The sequence below is a fragment of the Oryzias melastigma genome, linkage group LG8 (assembly GCF_002922805.2).
Source record: "Oryzias melastigma strain HK-1 linkage group LG8, ASM292280v2, whole genome shotgun sequence".
Classification (NCBI taxonomy): domain Eukaryota; kingdom Metazoa; phylum Chordata; class Actinopteri; order Beloniformes; family Adrianichthyidae; genus Oryzias; species Oryzias melastigma.
Window position 1 is genome coordinate 1,355,332 of NC_050519.1, and position 18,239 is coordinate 1,373,570.

The following is an 18,239-nucleotide window of genomic DNA, read 5'->3' on the forward strand; positions in this document are numbered from 1 at the left end:
CAAATCTCCGTGTTTTCCTGTGCTTCCCAAAAATACTTCCGGTCTGAAGGGCAGCTTGGAGCAGGATGTTGCTTTCTGCTTTACATTAGAGAAGTTAAATATTTAGCATTATCAGATCTAATGTTTAATTAATGGTATAATTAATAATACCAAAATCTTTTTTAAAAAAAAGTAAAATAAAAAGTATTTTCTAGCTTATCTGTATTTGTTTTTATCATTTCACGATGTATTCATTCATAAAAGCTCATATGACTGAATGCAGAAGTGCTGCTGCTGAGCACAAAACCGTTCCTGCACTGCCCTCTTGTGGACAACATAGGAAGTACAGTTTGTTTTAAAAGGAAAACAACAAAACAACAACACGACTTTAAATTAATTTATTAAAAAAGAAAGCATTTCTCCACTGAAGCAGAACAAACATCAATATTTTTTCTTAATATTGTTTGGAACGTGTACAATCAGAAGAACAGACTCGCCTGGTCGCCAGAACAGAGCAAAATAATCAAGCAAATAAGTGAATGTGAAGGGCGGGTTGGGGTGGGGGGGTCTGCCAAAACACCACAACATCGACACAGCCTGGAGGGACCATGAGGAGGAGGAGGAGGGAAGAAGAGGAGCGGGAAATAAAAAAACACAAATCAAGTGCAGGTCTGGTGTGGACTTTTTTTTCTTTTTTTCTCTGTTCAGCTTAAGTTTTTCTCCGTAATCGGACACATGCAACATCTGCAACTACACATGGAGATCTGCTTATATCTGTGCGGGTATTAAAATATGTAGGTATTATGACGTCATTTCATACGGATATGAGCGGTGAAGGGAGGAGGGGGCGGAGTTAACCAAGAACGATTACACAGTTTCACCCAAACGGAAAGAGAAGTTCACATAAGAGGGTTTTTTTTCTAACGTAGTTACTGAAATGTCACCAACCGGAACATCTGCAACACTTCCTTTATTTAAATTATTACTTTTCTAGATAAGTGAAAATACATAAAAAACTCCTATGCTCCACGTGTCCAACAGCAAAATACTGCATATCTACCAACAGCTGCGATTAAGGAAGGTCAGTTTCGTGAGCTGCCAGGATTTTCGGGGGGATTTTGGCTCCGACTCGATCCCATTTGAAACCGTCGTTGAACTGCGATCTCCCGGAGCCGCCCAAACGGGTCGGGGTTGGGGGGTGCCGGGGTCTCCCATCTGCTGTGAGGTAGATGTGACACGAAGGTGGCGTCCAGGCCGAGCTGGGGTTACACCCCCCGCCCCCGCCGCCCCTCCTCACAGGTCACCCTCGGCCCGGTTCTCTGCGCTGGAAGGGGTGGGCGTGGTTTTCCGTTTTGAAGAGGGTCGCCCCCGTTTGGCACCTCAGGAGTGAAGGAGGAGAAACTGAACAGATGAGGGGGAGGAGGTGGGGGGGGCTCTCGGGGTCTGTGGCGAACCGGACTAGTTGGGCTGATCGTTGTTGGCGGGCGAGTCCGAGTTGGCGGGTGGGGGCGGCGCCGCCTCGTCCTCCGTTTTTGCTCGCTTGGCGTCCGGCTGTTCGCTGGCCGGCTGGTCTCCGTTCTGGCGTTTGGTGGGGAGGGAGGCGGAGACGGAGGCGTGGGCCGCCAGCAGGTGGAGCGGACTGGCCGCTGGACCTGAGCAGGTACAAAAAAATGGAGAGTTGTCAATCATTTATCACGACAATTTGGTGTCATGCGAGGCTCACCTGGTGGGCGGGGCAAATGATCATAATTAGCACCTGCCAGGTATTTAAGTCAGAGGCAGCCTCACCAAGGCAGGAGGCAGCTTTTTGTTTTGTTCTTTTCCCCTCAGCAGTCTTACACTGCTGGCTTTTGTTATTTTAGTTTGGGGTTGGAGCTTGGTGGTCTTGATTTGAAGGTTTTGTTTATTTGTTTTCTTTAGCAACCATGTTGTTTCCCCTCAGCAACTATGGTTTCAAACGATTAGTCGAACAGTCGCGACAACGTCAACTATTAAAATCACAGACGACTAATTTAATAGTCGATAAGTTGTGTTTTTTTTTTTGTTTTTCCTTTATTTTTACCTCAAAACTACAGTGTTTACTTTCTAATGCCGCTTCCGCCATTCTCTTTGACACACATGTGCTAATCCCGGTCAGAAGTGATGTCACAGGAAGCTCTAAAAAGACTCGGTTACCATAACAACACGCCAACGGAGCTTGAAAGTGAAAAACTTTGAATAAATAAACAAAAAAGTGTCCTGATATCTGCACGCCGACAAATGAGCCTCTGAAGAGGAAGTACGTTGAGTATGCTAACGGTGAAGAGGGATCGTCGTCTAGGTAAGCTAAGCTAGCATTAGCACCAACAGAAATGCTAATGTAAATGTTAACTTTAGCAATGACAAATTTATTTAGTGTTGTGTTTATACGTTTTGAAATACTTTATGTATCTTTTATTAAATAGATGTCTTGACGCTTTAAAAAAAAATCAATTGTAGGCTTTTATTTTGTTACTTCCTGTTGGTTCAGATGACGAACTCATTTGATTTAAGTCTTGTTTTGATGCCAAATGAAGGAAAGAAGCTCCATGATTCATTCAAGGTTTAATAAACTATCCTCTATATTTTTAGTTAACATTTAGCTTAAACACGTCAAGTTTAAATCTAATATTGGATAACGAACGATTCGATTATTCGACTAATCAGGAAAAAAATAATCAGTAAATAGTCGACTATTAAAATAATCGTTGGTGGAATTTCTACAACAAAGTTTCTGGAGCAACCGCCACTATCAGAAGCCCCGCCCACATGGTTAAAGTTTTCTGTCTTCACCCACGCTCCAAATTCACTAAAATATTTACACATCCAGTACCGGAGAAAGAGAACTTTGAACATAGTGAACGAGCCCCACCCAAAAAATGATGACATCACAGCAGGAGAAACCATCAAAAATATTAAACGAGGAAAATCTGATTTTTAAATCTAATTATTCGAGCATCATTACTATTTGGGAAAAATGTTGGTTTCAAAGTTTGTGGTTTTAAGTGGCGTTCCCATGTTGCTCCCACTTTTTTTAAAAAAATTTTTACAGAGTAAGAGTAAACATTTAATTCATGAATTGTTGCTGAACAAAATGATATAACATATGATAAGAGTATTTAAGGAATGTGGGCGTGGCTTCTGAAAATCCTCCGTTGCTAAGGAAATTCTAAAATGTACTTGGGCCGATTCTTCTAAAAATGATGCAGAACTGTTCGTCACCCCCGGGCGACCAAAAAATAAAGTGGTTGCTATGGAGACTAGCCTACAGAAATGCCGCTATTGTAAAAGAAAAGTTTATTTTCATTCATCATGTGCAGCTCTGACCTCGAGGGCGGGGGAGGGGCTGGCCTGTAGTTGATGGGTTTGTTTAAGTGCTGAGATGCCAGGAAGTCACTCTTGGTTTCTCATTTTGGCGATAAACACTTTCTTTTCTCAGACGCCGCCGGAGTCGCTCAGCGGCCCGCCGGCAGCTAGCTCCGCCCCCTCACCTGAGCTGGCGGGCGCCTGCAGGGCAGTGGTGATGCTGTGGGTGCCGTTCTGTGTGATGGTCTTGATGGGCAGCTGGTGTTGCCCCAGGGGGGCCTGCTGCACGATGGTAACAGTCTGCAGGGGCGGGGCCGACGGCGAGCTCTGGATGATGCGACTGGAGGCGCCTATCGATCCGACGGCGGGGACCGCCTCCACTTTGACTGAAGAAGAAGAAGAGTGAGAGTATTATGAAGCGACACTCGATTGAATATAAACATCTCCTCCTCGGGGGGGGGGGTTAGACGTCTGACCTTTGATCTCTCCATGCTCGCCGTTCTCCTGCGGTTCAGTCTTGATGATGGTGGCGGGCTGGGCGATGACGGCTGGGCTGAGGGATCCGGCGGGGATCTGCTGCAGGACGTGGACCGTCTGGACGGCGGGCTGGGGGGTGCTGGAGCTGACGGGGGAGGCCATGGTGTAGGTCACGGGCTTGATGGTTTGAGGTAACGGGCGCTGGACCGCGATGAGTACTGGCTGATTGTTCACAGGCGAGCCTGGAGGGAGGAAGGGGGCGGGGCATCGTCAGTGTTCCACTGGAATGCTGCTACTGGTATATATTACTGGATTGGAGATCTGTGTGCTAAAGTGGATGCTAACAACTCGTGAGAAACATGCTAGTTTGGTCCTTCGATGTGTGTTTTTATTAATGTTTCATGTTTTAAAACATGGCGGATGTTATTCACACGTACTTATGTTCAGCCTACACAAAAAAATTCATGTTGGAAAATGTGCGGTCAAGACGCACGTTGCTGCGTTGTTTTGCTAGCTCGTGGCTAGCTACTTTCAAAGCCTAAATCTTGTTTTCAGTCACACTTTTTTCTTAAGAAGTGTAAGTGAGTTCTTAGCTTCTTTCTTAATCGCAAGGACCAGAGGAAGCCTAGCTAGATAATACAGCGCTAACGCTAGCTTTCTGCTCAGTGACATAAACACCACAGAGAGCAGAGGTTATGGATGGAGCTGTGGACCAAACTTTAACCTGGAGTTTAGCTAATATTTCAGCTACATGCTAGCTGTTTTGGCTATTTTAGGCTTTTTAAAAAAGTTTTTATGCTGTTTTTTAGTTAGGCTAATATTTACATGCTAGTTGTTTTGGCTTATTTTTGCTTTTAAGGCTATTTAGAAGTTTAGCTATTTTTTTCAGCTACATGTTAGCTGAAAAAAACCTAAGTTTTTTTTTTGTTTTGTTTTTTTCTGTTAATTTTTTCATTTAGCTAATATCTTAGCTGACAATCAGAGGTTTCAGCTATCAATTTTAGCATCTTCAGTGGCCAAATTCAGCTTACAGCGTTCACACTAGCATTATTCTATATATCCAGACCATAATTATGTTAAAAGTTACGATTATAAAGTTTTAAAAATGTAGTTTTATTGTGTTCAATAAATGTTTAACCTGTTCGGCCCGTGACCTAAGGTGTGATTTGGATTTTGTTTGATTGAGTTTGACACTCCTGCTCTAGTTGAAGGTACATTTTGAATGCACTGAGATTTATTTACCATGTTTTTGTTTTTTTGCACTTTGAGGTGTTTGTAACAGGGAAAGGACTTTGTTCCTAAACTTTGTCAGTCATCCATGATATTAAACATAATCGTTCTCCCTTCTTTCTGGTCTTGGGTGACCAACAAGCTCAGTTCTATAGATTTTAGCACAAAGGTAAAATCAAAAATCACAGATATTTAGAAGATGTTAATTTGACAGCAATGCCTTACCTGCACTATTTACTGAATAATCTTTATAGATAATAAATATTTAAATATGCCACAAGATCAATCATTTTCCAAGCTTTAATTCGAGCCATATTTTGTAAAAATCGGTTAAATATTTGTGGTTGATGTGTGGCTGTCCTGCAGCGTTCTGCTGCCATGACTCGACGCATAGCGATGGCTCCTGTGTGCGCACGTCTCGGCCAATCCAGTAACATATCAATGGTGGTGTGGTTCAACCGCCGGGGAGGGGGCGGGGTCTCACCTGCTGTGTTCTGTGCAAAGCGTGCTTCCTGGATCACCGCCAGCTTAGGTTGGATGGTCGTGGTGGAGACCGGGGTGGGGGCGGCGGGCGTCTCTGCCTCCAGGGGGACCGGCGAGCCCTCTCGGGACAGACTGTCGGGGGTCTGGACGCCGCTGGAGTGGGCAGACAGCACCCCCGAGTGGTTGGGAGAAGCCGGTGCACTCCTGGGGGGCAAAAAGAGGCAGGAAAGTCAGACAAAACATGATTTTCAAAGTAAAGCGACGCAGAGAGGCGGGTCATACCTGGAGGAGAGCGGTCCGTGTGGCGTCCTGAAGCACGGGACGCCCCGCGGCCTTCGTTTCCTGAAGGCCTGGTCGATGAGCTTGGCCTCCGACGACGGGTCTATCCTCCAGAAGGAGCCCTTCCCCGGCTCCTCCTGCGACCGGGCCACCTTGATGAAGTATCGGTTCAGGGACAGGTTGTGGCGGATCGAGTTCTGCAAAGAGCGGAAACCCAAAGTGAGGCGGCGGAAGGGGAGGCGGGACCCCCACGGCGGTCAGAAACCCACCTGCCAGCCCTTGTCGGCGGTCCTGTAGTACGGGTAGTTCTTGGTGATGTGATTGTAGATTCCGTTTAGTGTGAGCTGCTTGTCCGGAGCTAAAGTTATGGCCTGAACGATCAGCTGTGCATAGGAGTACGGAGGCTTGGAGTCGTCCTGGAAACGGACCAGAAGGTTCAGACGCTCGCCGGTGACGCTTACACGTAAAATCATTAAGTTTTCAACCGTTAACACCATCATTCCAGTAGATTTTGAAGGAGAAAAGCAGCGTTTTTCTCCTTCAAAATCTACTGGAATGATGGTGTAAATCATTGAAAAGTTGCAGTAAACCACAAATATTTAAGAACTTTATTTCACAAAAACTTTTTAAGCTCAAATCATCAAAAATTGGGACATTCAAACAGCAAAATGAGTTAAGGTTAAAATATTCAAGGCAACTTCACCAAAAATGAATAAATATACTCTAAAATATGTTAAACAGTTTCTGATCAAACATAAACCAATAAATATAAAAAAAAATATTTTTATATTAACTAATAAATTATTTTAAGATTTGTTATTAAAAAATATAGTTATATTTTAACCCACTTACATGCCAATTAAGTGGGCGTGGTCATACTAACTAGTTAAAATCCCCCAATTTAATCCTAAAAAGATGCAACACTGCCCTCTAGTGGTTGGCCATCGGCATGACTGTTCAGTTTAATTAATAAAAGGAAGTTTCTCCATTTTTTTCTTCACTGACAAATAAATATGGAGGAATAAAAGAGCCAAATTGAAATAAATATTTACACCATTAAATTGATAAATAAATGTGTCATTAATTATTTACAATTGGCTTTAAATAAATAAAAGTGGAAATCAATAAATTGTTCAAATTTTCACATTAAATTGATTTATTTTAATTTGTCTTTTCCAGCCCCCAATGGGCCACGAAATATTTAAATATATTTAAATGTACTTTTTAATGGCTATTTGAACATTTTAATGCCACATATGTTTAAACATTTATTTATTGATTGATTGTAGAGCTGCCACGACTAGTCGACTAATTGACTTTTACAATAGTTGACGACTAATTTAATAGTTGATTAATCGTTACTTTATGGAGTCAGAGTGTAGTAAAGTTGAAAGTTATAATGGCATTCTGCTAGCTTTTTGGACTATTTTGGTTTTTAGGCTAATTTGAAGTTTAGCTAATATTTCAGCTACATGCTAGCTGTTTTAGCTAACTTAGGCTTTTTCAGTTTTTTTAGGTTAATTAGGCATTTCACTTTTCACTTCGGCTATCAGCTTCAGTGTTTTTAGCTATCAATTTCAGCATCTTCAGACACCAAATTCAGTGTCCAGCATTCACACTAGCATTATAGCAGGTTATGCTATTTATCTAATTTTTAGTTAGCTTAAAGCTGATGATGGTTGAGATGTGTGTTTTACATCCAATTATGTATCTTTTTATTTCAAAAAATGTTTCTTTAATGCTTTTTAATCAGCAATCAAACTGCATCCTATTCTACATTTTTACTGTGTCGACATTTAATAAGGCTAAACAAACAGTAAGCTATAAAAAAAGCATCAAATAAATAATTTATTGATTAAATGTTATGGTTTTTTTAAGTGTAACTGTTAACAAAGTATAGAGTTAAAGTGTTTGTTAAATAAATCTAAAAGTACTTTAAATCCTGTCCTTCTATTTTTCTTCTAGATTTTGATGTCCTCTTTATTGATAAAGTATTTTCTCTGCCGACCCTGAGACCCGGTGAGGGTCTGTCCAGGAGCCTCTCACCTTGGGGCTGTCCCCCCCCGAGGCCTCCTTGTCGTTCTCGGGTTGGGAGTTGTCGTTGATGAGCTGCAGCTCTGCAGAGCTGACCATGCGACCGCCCATCCGGTAGCCTGAGGAGCCGGCGCCCCGCGGGCTGGAGGGGCAGGAGTTAGCAGCGCTGCGGGCAGAACAGCAACAACGTGAGCGAGGCGGGCAAACGGGGGGTTGTCCCGCCGTGTCCTCGACTCTTCAGGGCGGGACGGGATCTCACAGTCTGAGATGGAGCCGCCTCCCTCTTTTAGCGCCGCCGCCGTGAGCTAAGCCTAAGCTGATCAGCGCGTACGAGCCCACCGAGGTCAGCTGACAGGCTGAGGTCTGGGGGGGGTGATTAGTCTGAACTGGAGGAAAAGTCCTAGAAAGCTGCAGTTCTGCACGTGTTTCACATTCCAGAGTTTGTGTTTGTGGTTTTTGTTGCTGATAGACGGTTAAACGGTTCACCTTCAACCAAAGTTCAGAGAAACTCTGTGAAGACTCGTGTGTTTAATTAATGCTAATGATGGAGAAGTCTGAAAGTTTTCACATCGAAATACACTTGATGATGCTGTTGCTATGGTGACCGCAGCAGCCCTTCATATCCGCAGGTTTTCCAAACATGAAATGTTAAAAACAAAAACCGCATCAGCTCAGTGGACTTCCTGTCTGAGTGGTCGTCATGGTGACGGTCCGTGCAGCAGACTGCATTCGTATTTTGTGTTGTTTTTTGTTTGGCGACCCGGTCGCTCTGGGTTACCTGATGGTGCCCGTGGGGGAGGGCAGGGGGCTCATTAGATGGGAGATGTTGTCTGGAATGTTGATGGTCAGCGGGGAGATCTGCGGCTGCACCGCCTTCACCGGAGACTCGGGCAGCTCCCGCTTCACCTTCTTCCCGGTGGACAGCGCCGTGAAGGTGATTTTGATGTTTGTGCTGGGGAAGCGGAACGTGCACCTGCAAGAAGATCAACCAGAACTTACCAACAGAACCCAGTTTAGTCTATGAACTGGATGTGCTTTTGTCTTATTTCGCTGCTCAATATTGTCTCAATTATTGACATGTTAGACGTAAATGTTTTTGAACTTGAACCGTACAATCTTTTTATTTGTTTTTATCAATCTATGAATGTTACTATTTTAGACAATATTAAAGTTTTAATCATAACATTATGTTTAATAATTGTATCTGAGGTTTGTTGGCATCAGTTTCATTCATAAAAAAAACCTCCTTATAAAAGAGAACAAACAGTAAAGTCAAAGTAAAATGTATAAATGTTCTCCAAGACTCAATAAGCTTCAGCTAGCATGCTAAACTTTTACAAAAACATTAACATAAATGTGTTTGCCAGCAAATATAATATTTACAGAAACATTAAGAGTCCAGCAGCTGAAAAGAGGAAATATTTCTGTCCATCAGAGCGTCAAACCCGTTAGCATCCTCAAGCTAAACGTCGTCATGGCGGACGGCGGTGATGCAATAACAGACGGATAAGTGCACAGATGAGACATAAACGTGCACGGATAAGACATAAACGTGCACAGATGAGACATAAACGTGCACGGATAAGACATAAATGTGCACGGATAAGACAGAAACATGCACGGATAAGACATAAATGTGCACGGATAAGACATAAACATGCACGGATGAGACAAACGTGCACGAGTAAGACATAAAAGTGCACAAATGAGACGTAAACGTGCATGAGTAAGACATACACGTGTACGGATGCAATAAACGTGCACAAATGAAAGAAACGTGCACAGATTAAACAGAAACGTGCACAGATGAAACAGAAACGTGCACAAATAAGACAGAAACGTGCACGGATAAGACATAAACGTGCACGGATAAGACATAAACGTGCACGGATAAGACATAAACGTGAACGGATGAGACAAACGTGCACGAGTAAGACATAAACGTGCACAAATGAGACGTAAACGTGCATGAGTAAGACATAAACGTGTACGGATGCAATAAACGTGCACAAATGAAAGAAACGTGCACGGATGAGACAGAAACGTGCACAAATGAGAAAGAACGTGCACAGATTAAACAGAAACGTGCACGGATGAAACAGAAATGAGCACGGATGAGAAATAAACGTGCACGAATAAGACATAAACGTGCACGGATAAGAAAAACGTGCACAGTAAAACATGCCCCTCCTGAACGGATCACGTCTGACGTTTGAGCTTCTAAAAACAAAACTTGAATCTTCAGGAGTTTCTGACTGAAAGTCTCCGTTTTATCCTCGCAGAAGAAGAGGCTGCGAACAGGAGGACCGTCTGACGTTCACACATCAGGAACAGACCAGAACCTCAGACACAGACTCTGACCGTCCTGTTCCTGACACCTACAGCACAGGAGACCAAACAGGCAGGACGCTGATCCACGAGTGCAGACCGCTCCTCTTTTCTCTGAGCACTGAAGCATTTATGAAAACAACAGCAGACGGACAACATGAACACCCAAACACCAAAAAGAAAGAATATGTTTCCATGGAAACCTGAACTCACTCTCAAGCCACACCCACTGCAGTCAACAACTACAGATGGAAACAAATCATATTTATAAAAATCATATTTTTTTTATAAAGTACTGTAAGCTAAGTTATGATAAGGTATGCTAAGCTAAGCTAAATGAAGCTAAGTCACAATAACTAGGCTAAACTAAGCTAAACTGTGTCAAGTTGAGATAAACTACGCTAAGCTAGATCAAGCTAAGCTAAGTTAAAATAAACTACAGGAATTACACTAAATTAAGCTAAACTATGCTAAGTTAAGATGAACCATGCTAAGATAAACTACAGTAAGATGACCAAGGCTAAGTTAAAAACTGCAGTAAGCTAAAATAAACTACGATAAGTTAAGATGAACTATGCAAATTACACTAAACTACGCTAAATTAGAATAAACTACTTTAGGTTGAGATAAACTACACTAAGCCAAACCAAGTTAAAAAACTATAGTAAGCTAAGATAAACTATGCTAAGATTAATTAAACTAAGTTAAACTAGACCAAGTTAAGACACTTCAACTCATTAAATTACAGTAAGCTAAGATAAACTACACTAAAAACGACCCCAGGAGAACCTAAGATAACCACTCAGAGCTTTTCGGGACAAAATACGCCTCAGAAACAATAATTCTCTGATTCATCTGCATGAATTTCTGTCAAACTATTCTGAGGTTTGTCCACAAAAACGACAAATTAAACCAAGAATGAGAAACAGAAAAACACAAGTTCAAGTTAGCAGGTCAAAGCAATCTTTCTTCATGAAACCGTTTTCTTCCAAACCTAACTCTACACATGAATGTTATAAAGAGGAGTTTTGCGTCCATGAGTGAGAACGTCTCTCCTGCTTTGTCGGGTTCCTGTTCTCCTCTGAGACGCTCAACAGGAGAACAGAAGCAGATCAGATCAGAAAACAGTTAAAGTTCTAGTAGAACTGAAGACTCAGAGCTCCAAGCCGGCGGTAAAACTTGGTAAAGCTGTTAGTTTCCCCAGATTAACATGATTTAAATCTGCAGTATGGAGGGAACTTTACATCAAAACAGAACTTGGTTCCTGTTTTTCTTTGTGACCAACGATTCCTCTGATTGGTTCTGATGTCCAGCTCTCATTGGTCTCCTCCTCCTGTGGCTCTAGTAACCCGGTAGATGAAAACAGTTGGATCGACCAAAACTTAAAATCAGTAGAGTTGACCCACTGTAAAAGTATTGTGTGCGTACACACCAAGCTGAATGCACGGTTAGCCCGTGGTGGTCACACTGGACAAGCAGGGAGGGGCTTCTTTTCTACTATTTACAAGCACATGTCTGTCATCAAAATGGTGATGTGGATTACCATCTTCAGGAGAGTGGCTTTGGTTGATCTACATTAGAAAACAAAGCAGACGTCGTCAGGCTTGTTGCCACGTCTGTGTTCACCAGATAAACCAAATCCAGATGTCCCGACCAATCACACGTCCCTAACTGACAAGCAGCTGCAGACAAGATGGTTCCGACATCACTGGCCTCTGGACACATATGGTACCGACACCGGAGGTAGGTCATTTTCTATGAGTCACGTCAACACCTTGTTTTGTCCAGTGAAATAATATATGTCAGTGGTTCCATCCAGTTCTTGCTATACAGTCAACGGGGAGGCCTGCAGATGGACGTCCAACAGCTGAACAGGCTTTGGAGGAGCTCCTCAGGCTAGATGGACCACATGGAGGCACAGTCCACACCAGAACATTAACAAGTTTGATCCACCAGAACTTTTAAAACTGGTTAATAAAGTTTACTAGTTGTTAAACAGATGAGGGTAGATTTAAACCAGCAGGAGTCCAGTTCCTTCAGTCACATCTCTGGATTTCAGTATCGGACACCGACTGACACAGAACTTTTACCAGCTTTTTAAGAAGTTATTTAAATTAGATCCTTAGAAATCTTTGAGTTTTTTGGAGTCTGGATGAAGACCTCCATACACCCCCCCCCAACCACAGAAGTCTTTCTAAAGCCCCGTTTCTCTCCTGGGGGGAAACAATGAGACCCAAACTCCTGCAGCACAGTCGCTTCACTGCAACAAACAAAGATCAGCAGCTCTCACTCCCCCACCCGCCCCGCACAGGGGCAGAAAGATAGGAAGAGCGCCCGCTCCGAGGGTGTGGAGGAGGAGTGGGGGGTGGTTTGTGTTGACATCACCGCAGAGGAATCCCTGGAATACAGCCGGCGTGCTCCCCGAGCTGCAGCTCCTCCAGCGGCCTGCGTCTCCCGGAGCGCCTCCTGCAGGATTAGCTCCAGCTAACAGACTAATGAAAAGCTGCTTACAGCTCCATCAGCACCACGAGCTGACACCGCGGCTGGCGGTTTGACAGCCGCGCGTCTCCTGTGTGTCGCCACGGAGGAGCAGGAACGCTCCGAATCAAGTCAAAACAAGTCGGCGTGCAGAGTCGGGCGAGGGATCCAGGTGTTGCTCAACAGCTGAGAGCGCCGTAGAGAGCAGGAGCTCGACCCACCAGATCTCAAACCCAGATCCACAGATCTGAGCCACAATATATTCCAGTTTTTACAACCGTCTTTGCTGCAACACAACAGTGAACATTGATGAAAGCAGAATCAATTCACGCCAAACAGTCCCAGTCTGACATGAAAGCAGCTGGAGTTTAGTCTACTTTCAGGGCTATAAAAAGACCACCCAAGTTTGGACTCAAAGCCAGTCTGACGGCTCCATGGCAACGGTAATCGTTCCTCTACATCAGCGGGGTCAACTCAAAATCCAAAACACACCTGAGGTCGCGGGCCGAACAGGATAAACACTTATTGAACACTCTAGAACGACATGTTTAAAACTTGAAAACTGTATTTTTTAACACAACTATGAACTAGGTGTTTAACATTACCTGTGATAAAGCTAGTGTGAATGCTGTACACTGAAGTTGGCCGCTGAAGTTGCTGAAATTGATAGCTAAAAATGCTTAAGCTGATAGCTGAAAACTCTGAAGCTGATAGCCAGCTAAAAATTTTTTTTTATCTTTGTGATATGAATAAAGTTCAATTTAAAATCACAAATTAGCCTAAAAAACACGTTAAAAACTTAGGTTAGCCAAAACAGCTAGCATGTAGCTGAAAAACAGCTGAACTTCAAAATAAATATAACTGGTTCCTGAAGATTCTAGTGCTGATATGTGAAGAAGCTGAAGCTGATAGCTGAAAATGCTGAAGCTGATAGCCAGCTAAAATAAAAGTTAAATGCCAAATTATCCTGAAAAATTGAAAAAAGCCTAAATTAGCCAAAACAGCTAGCATGTAAATGAAATTTAAGCTAACCTCCAAAATAGCCTAAAAAATCTTAGTAAATGCCAAAATAGTCCAAAAAGCTGCAGAATGCTAATTTTTAAAACGTTAAAACTAAAACTTTTACACATAATTATGAATAATAAAAAGGCAGGAATATTATTACAGAATAAATCAACTTAAACCTTAACTAACTTTCTATATTTTACTCTCTGTAAAAATATATTTTGTCAAAATTATAAAAGTCAGAAATGAGCACAAGATAACATCGGGTCATTAATATCCATAAAATGATCTGGAGGGCCGGATCCGGCCCCCGGGCCTCGACTCATTTGCTGTAAATCAACAAATTTTCTTCAATTTAATGCCTAAATCTACAAATATTCCACCATTTAATGTCTACATTCATGTATATCGTTCCCAGTTTTCCTCAACAAACCATACCAACAGACTCATCCACCAAGAGCTGGTAGTATTTAGAGGCGGGCCTTCGTCCTTTGAAGCTTTGTTCTGATTGGATGAAACTACAACTGATTCACAATTATTATTTTATAAGATCCCAAACTAAAACCATTTTTCTGGTCCAAAACCAGAGGAGGGTTTCACGTCTAAATAAAAAATAAAACCAGCATGGTTCAAGTTGTCCTTTCAAAATAAAGGATGAACATGGATGCTTTTATTTTTTTTATTTCTGCTAACAAATAAAACCAAATCATGTCAAACTGCTGTGAACAAATGCAACGTATAAAAGGTTTGATGCAGTTTAGCTTTGATTTAAATGTATTTTCTACTGTTTACACGCTTTTGTTTTTACAATTTAAGTCGGGAAGCTGCAAATAAAGAATCCTTCAGCTAATGAAAACGTGTCACAAACGGGACGAATGAAAATCTGTTTTTTTCTGCACTTATTTTTCAAAAACAATGCGTAAAAGGGTCCTTTACTGTACCTGTATTTATACATAAGATGTATTTTACATCGTCTGAAACACGAACATCTAAAAAATGTTCTAATGAAGAACTTCACCTGACAGGAAGTCCTGACTCCTCACCTGTCAGCAGGCGGATCAACAGTCAGACAGGAGCTGAAGGTGAACACAGGTGAGTCTGTGATCAAACACCTGAGTATTAGAATAATCCAGGGAAGTCATTTTCTTCAAGCTTCGAGTTTGTTTTGTATTAGTGTTGTTTACCCCAAGTGTTGAATGTAACTTTATTTAAAAAACAGACACAAACAGTTTAAATGGTATCTGTTGGGACGCAAGATAACATGGAGGATCAGGACGTTTCATCAGACGCTTCTGAAGCTTCTGGAAACGAGTTTGACTCGTGAACCAAACGACCACGATGACTGAAGCCGTCAACGCCACGTTAGCAGAGCTCGTCCACATTCGTCTGACCCTCAACTCATCTGAACTGTGTTTGACGACGTTTGCATGAACGCATCAAAGATAAAACACCAAATCAAACAAATCAAAACAACTCCAGCTTCCTCTTTTGGATTTACCAAAACAGAATTCGCTCTGAACACAAACCAAACACATTTTTCTATCTTGATAAACTCTCTGAGTTTTGGTGCTTGGTAACTGCGGTACATTGATGCGTATTTTCAAACATTGAAGCCGAAGTTTCTCAGAGAAACGTCAGGATAGAGGCGGAGCTCCAGATGAACAGGTAGGTTGACAGGTGGTCTGAAACAGCTGATTGGTTGAAGTCTGATACAGTCGGTCTCACCTGGTCCAATGTCACAATTTATCAGAATCTTTTTGTTTGATATATATATATATTGTATGAGCAGACATGTTATTTAAAAACACAACAACTATCATCTATTTCACTGAAGCTGAACGTAAAATCCAAACTAGGAGAGACTTTCAACAACATTTACTCAAAGAAGGTCCAGTTCCTGTCACCAAAATAAACCTGTGACTAGTATGGACCTGCAAATGACACGGACCTGTAACAAACATGGACCGTTCACCAACAAAGACCTGTGACCGACATGGACCTGCAACTGACATGATATGTGACCAACGTGGACCTGCAACTGACATGGACCTGGGACAGACATGGACCTGCGACTGACATATGTGACCAACGTGGACCTGCAACTGACATGAACCTGGGACAGACATGGACCTGCGACTGACATATGTGACTAACGTGGACCTGCAACTGACATGGACCTGGGACAGACATGGACCTGTCATTAATATGGACCTCCAACCAACTTGGATCTGTGACCAACAAAGACTTGCGACCAACATGGACCTGTCACCAACATGGACCTGTCTCCAATGTAGACATGCCAACAACATGGATGGTCATATGACCAACACAAACAAGTCACCAACATGGACCTGTAATCAACATGGACCTTTGACCGACATGGACTTGTGACTAACACGAATATGTCCCCATCATGGACTTGTGACCAACATGGACCTGTCATCAACACGAACATGTCATCAACATGGACCTGTATCCGATACAAACCTGTATCCAACATGGATGGACCTTTGACCGACATTGACTTGTGACTAACACAAACATGTCAACAAGATGGACCTGTGACCAACATGAACATATCACCAACATAGACCTGTCATCAGCATGGACCTGTGACTAACACAAACATGCCCCCAACACGGATCTGTCATCAACAAAGACCTTTGACCGACATGGACTTGTGACTAACACAAACATGTTCCCAACATTGGCCTGCGACCGAAACGAACCTGTGGCTATTATGTATCTGTGATCGACATGGACCTCTAACCATCACTGACCTAGGACCTACATGGACCCGTCTCCAAACAAAGACGTGTATCCAACATGGATGGACCTTTGACTGAAATGGACTTGTGAACACCACAACAATGTCATCCACATGGACCTGTGACCAACATATACATGTCTCAAACATGGACCTGTGACCAACATGGACCTGTCATCAACAGGAACATGTCATCAACATGGACCTGTCTCCGATACAGACCTGTATCCAACATGGATGGACCTTTGACTGAAATGGACTTGTGAACACCACAACAATGTCATCTGCGTGGACCTGTGACCACTATATACATGTTTTAAACATGGACCTGTGACCACTATATACATGTCTCAAACATGGACCTGTGACCAACATGGACCTGTCATCAACAGGAACATGTCATCAACATGGATCTGTCCCCACAGGTTTCCACAGCGGGCTGTGGCTCCATTCCTTCAGACTCCAGAACATTCTGGAGGAACTGCTGAAGTTCTTTGGACCCAAACAAACGCCAGAGCCTGTCCGACAATGGGCGCAGGCCCCGGTGAGTGGACTAGAGGTCACGGCAGCGCAGGGCGGGGACGGGCTGGTTTGTTTACGTTCAGGGGTCGAGAGGATCTCATTCACAAAAACAAGGCGGCCTGTTTACACGGGAGCGTGCGCGTGCCTCTGCTGAGGGGCTCGCGGGCGGAATGTGGATTCCTGCGGGAATGACGGCAGGAATGTCAACAAAGAACGCGGCTCTGGAAACAGGATGCGGACTTCTTGCTAACATGCTAAACACGTGGTGCGCGAGCAGATGAAACGAGCGCTGTTTTGCGGGAACTTGAGGGGCGCGTGAGTCCACGCTGAGGGGGGGACTTACATCCGCGGGAGCTGCAGAGGAGGGGCGCCCCGTCTCAGGAACACGCCGTCCACAAACACCCCGTTTTTACCGAGACACCTCAGGTAGAAGTCGCCGCTGCCCGAGCCGTCATCGCTGGTGGTGAAGATCTCCAGATGCCTCCGGGAGATGAAGCTGGAGTGGCCCATGCTGACGTCCACGGAGCCCTGGGAGGAGTTCCGGCCGATGGTCACCGAGCGCTTCTTCATCATGTATTCGAATTCACGGCCCTCCAGCCGGGCAACCGGCCCGGACGATCCGCTCACCACAGCCATGATCGGGGGTCGAGAGTGGGAAATGTCGGGGCGTGAAAATCGGCAGAGCTTCGGGCCGCGGCGCTTCGGAGGCGGAAACGGAACAAATCTAGCAGAGGGGCATAAATTCAAAACAGGAATGCCGAGGGGAACATGCGAGGCCAGGGACAGCGGCTCCGACCCACCGCCGAGAGAAAGGCTCCGGAGCGGATCCAACCAGACGCGGCGGGGGGCGGGGACTCCACGACGGACGGCCGGATGCACCAATCAGAGCCCACAAACACGATGCGGCTCCGCGGAGCTGACCAATCACGAGCGAGAATTAATCCGAGGACACACTCAAGGTCGGTTGGTGCATAGACATGAAGAATAGACGCCGCATCACGTGATCCTGAGTGAACCAGCGGAGCCGCCATATTGCTGGGGTCAACCTAAGCTAGGCTACATTCACAACCACATAGACTGAGCCACTGAACGGAGAATCGCAACCGATTGCAACCATGCCTTTTGCTTGTGCAGCCTTCGGATGCAGTAATCGGCGCTCGATTCAGAGCCGATCACGTGGAATTACATTTCACAAGTAAGTTTTAACATTGTTTTTGTTTTTTTACAAGTTTTTCAAGCCACCTAAACGTGTAATCGTAAACGGCGTTATGTGGCTAATAGCAAAAATGCTAGCGGCAAAAACTGTTCCTCCCTCGTGTATTATTTTACTATA

General features: G+C 43.7%; 1 protein-coding gene across 1 annotated transcript; it reads right to left on the reverse strand.

Moving 5' to 3' along the window:
- Positions 1–362: 362 nt before the first annotated feature.
- foxk2 (forkhead box K2) lies at positions 363–18,220 on the reverse strand. The gene is made up of 9 exons (XM_024272261.2): positions 17,250–18,220; positions 8,585–8,779; positions 7,819–7,972; positions 6,042–6,188; positions 5,776–5,969; positions 5,495–5,697; positions 3,780–4,022; positions 3,489–3,689; positions 363–1,631 (listed from the first exon to the last, which is right to left on the reverse strand). Exons 1-9 carry the CDS (start codon positions 17,540–17,542, stop codon positions 1,438–1,440), a joined length of 1,824 nt encoding a protein of 607 aa, XP_024128029.1. The 5' UTR covers positions 17,543–18,220; the 3' UTR covers positions 363–1,437.
- Between the last annotated feature and the right edge of the window lie 19 nt (positions 18,221–18,239).

Coding starts and splice junctions, on each gene's coding strand:
- foxk2 (XM_024272261.2), bottom strand. CDS start 17,542: ATGGCTGTGGTGAGCGGATCGTCCGGGCCGGTTGCCCGGCTGGAGGGC. Junction 5,970..6,041: donor CCGCCGACAAGGGCTGGCAG/GTGGGTTTCTGA, acceptor CGCTCTTTGCAG/AACTCGATCCGCCACAACCT. Junction 1,632..3,488: donor GCAGGCGCCCGCCAGCTCAG/GTGAGGGGGCGG, acceptor GTACCTGCTCAG/GTCCAGCGGCCAGTCCGCTC.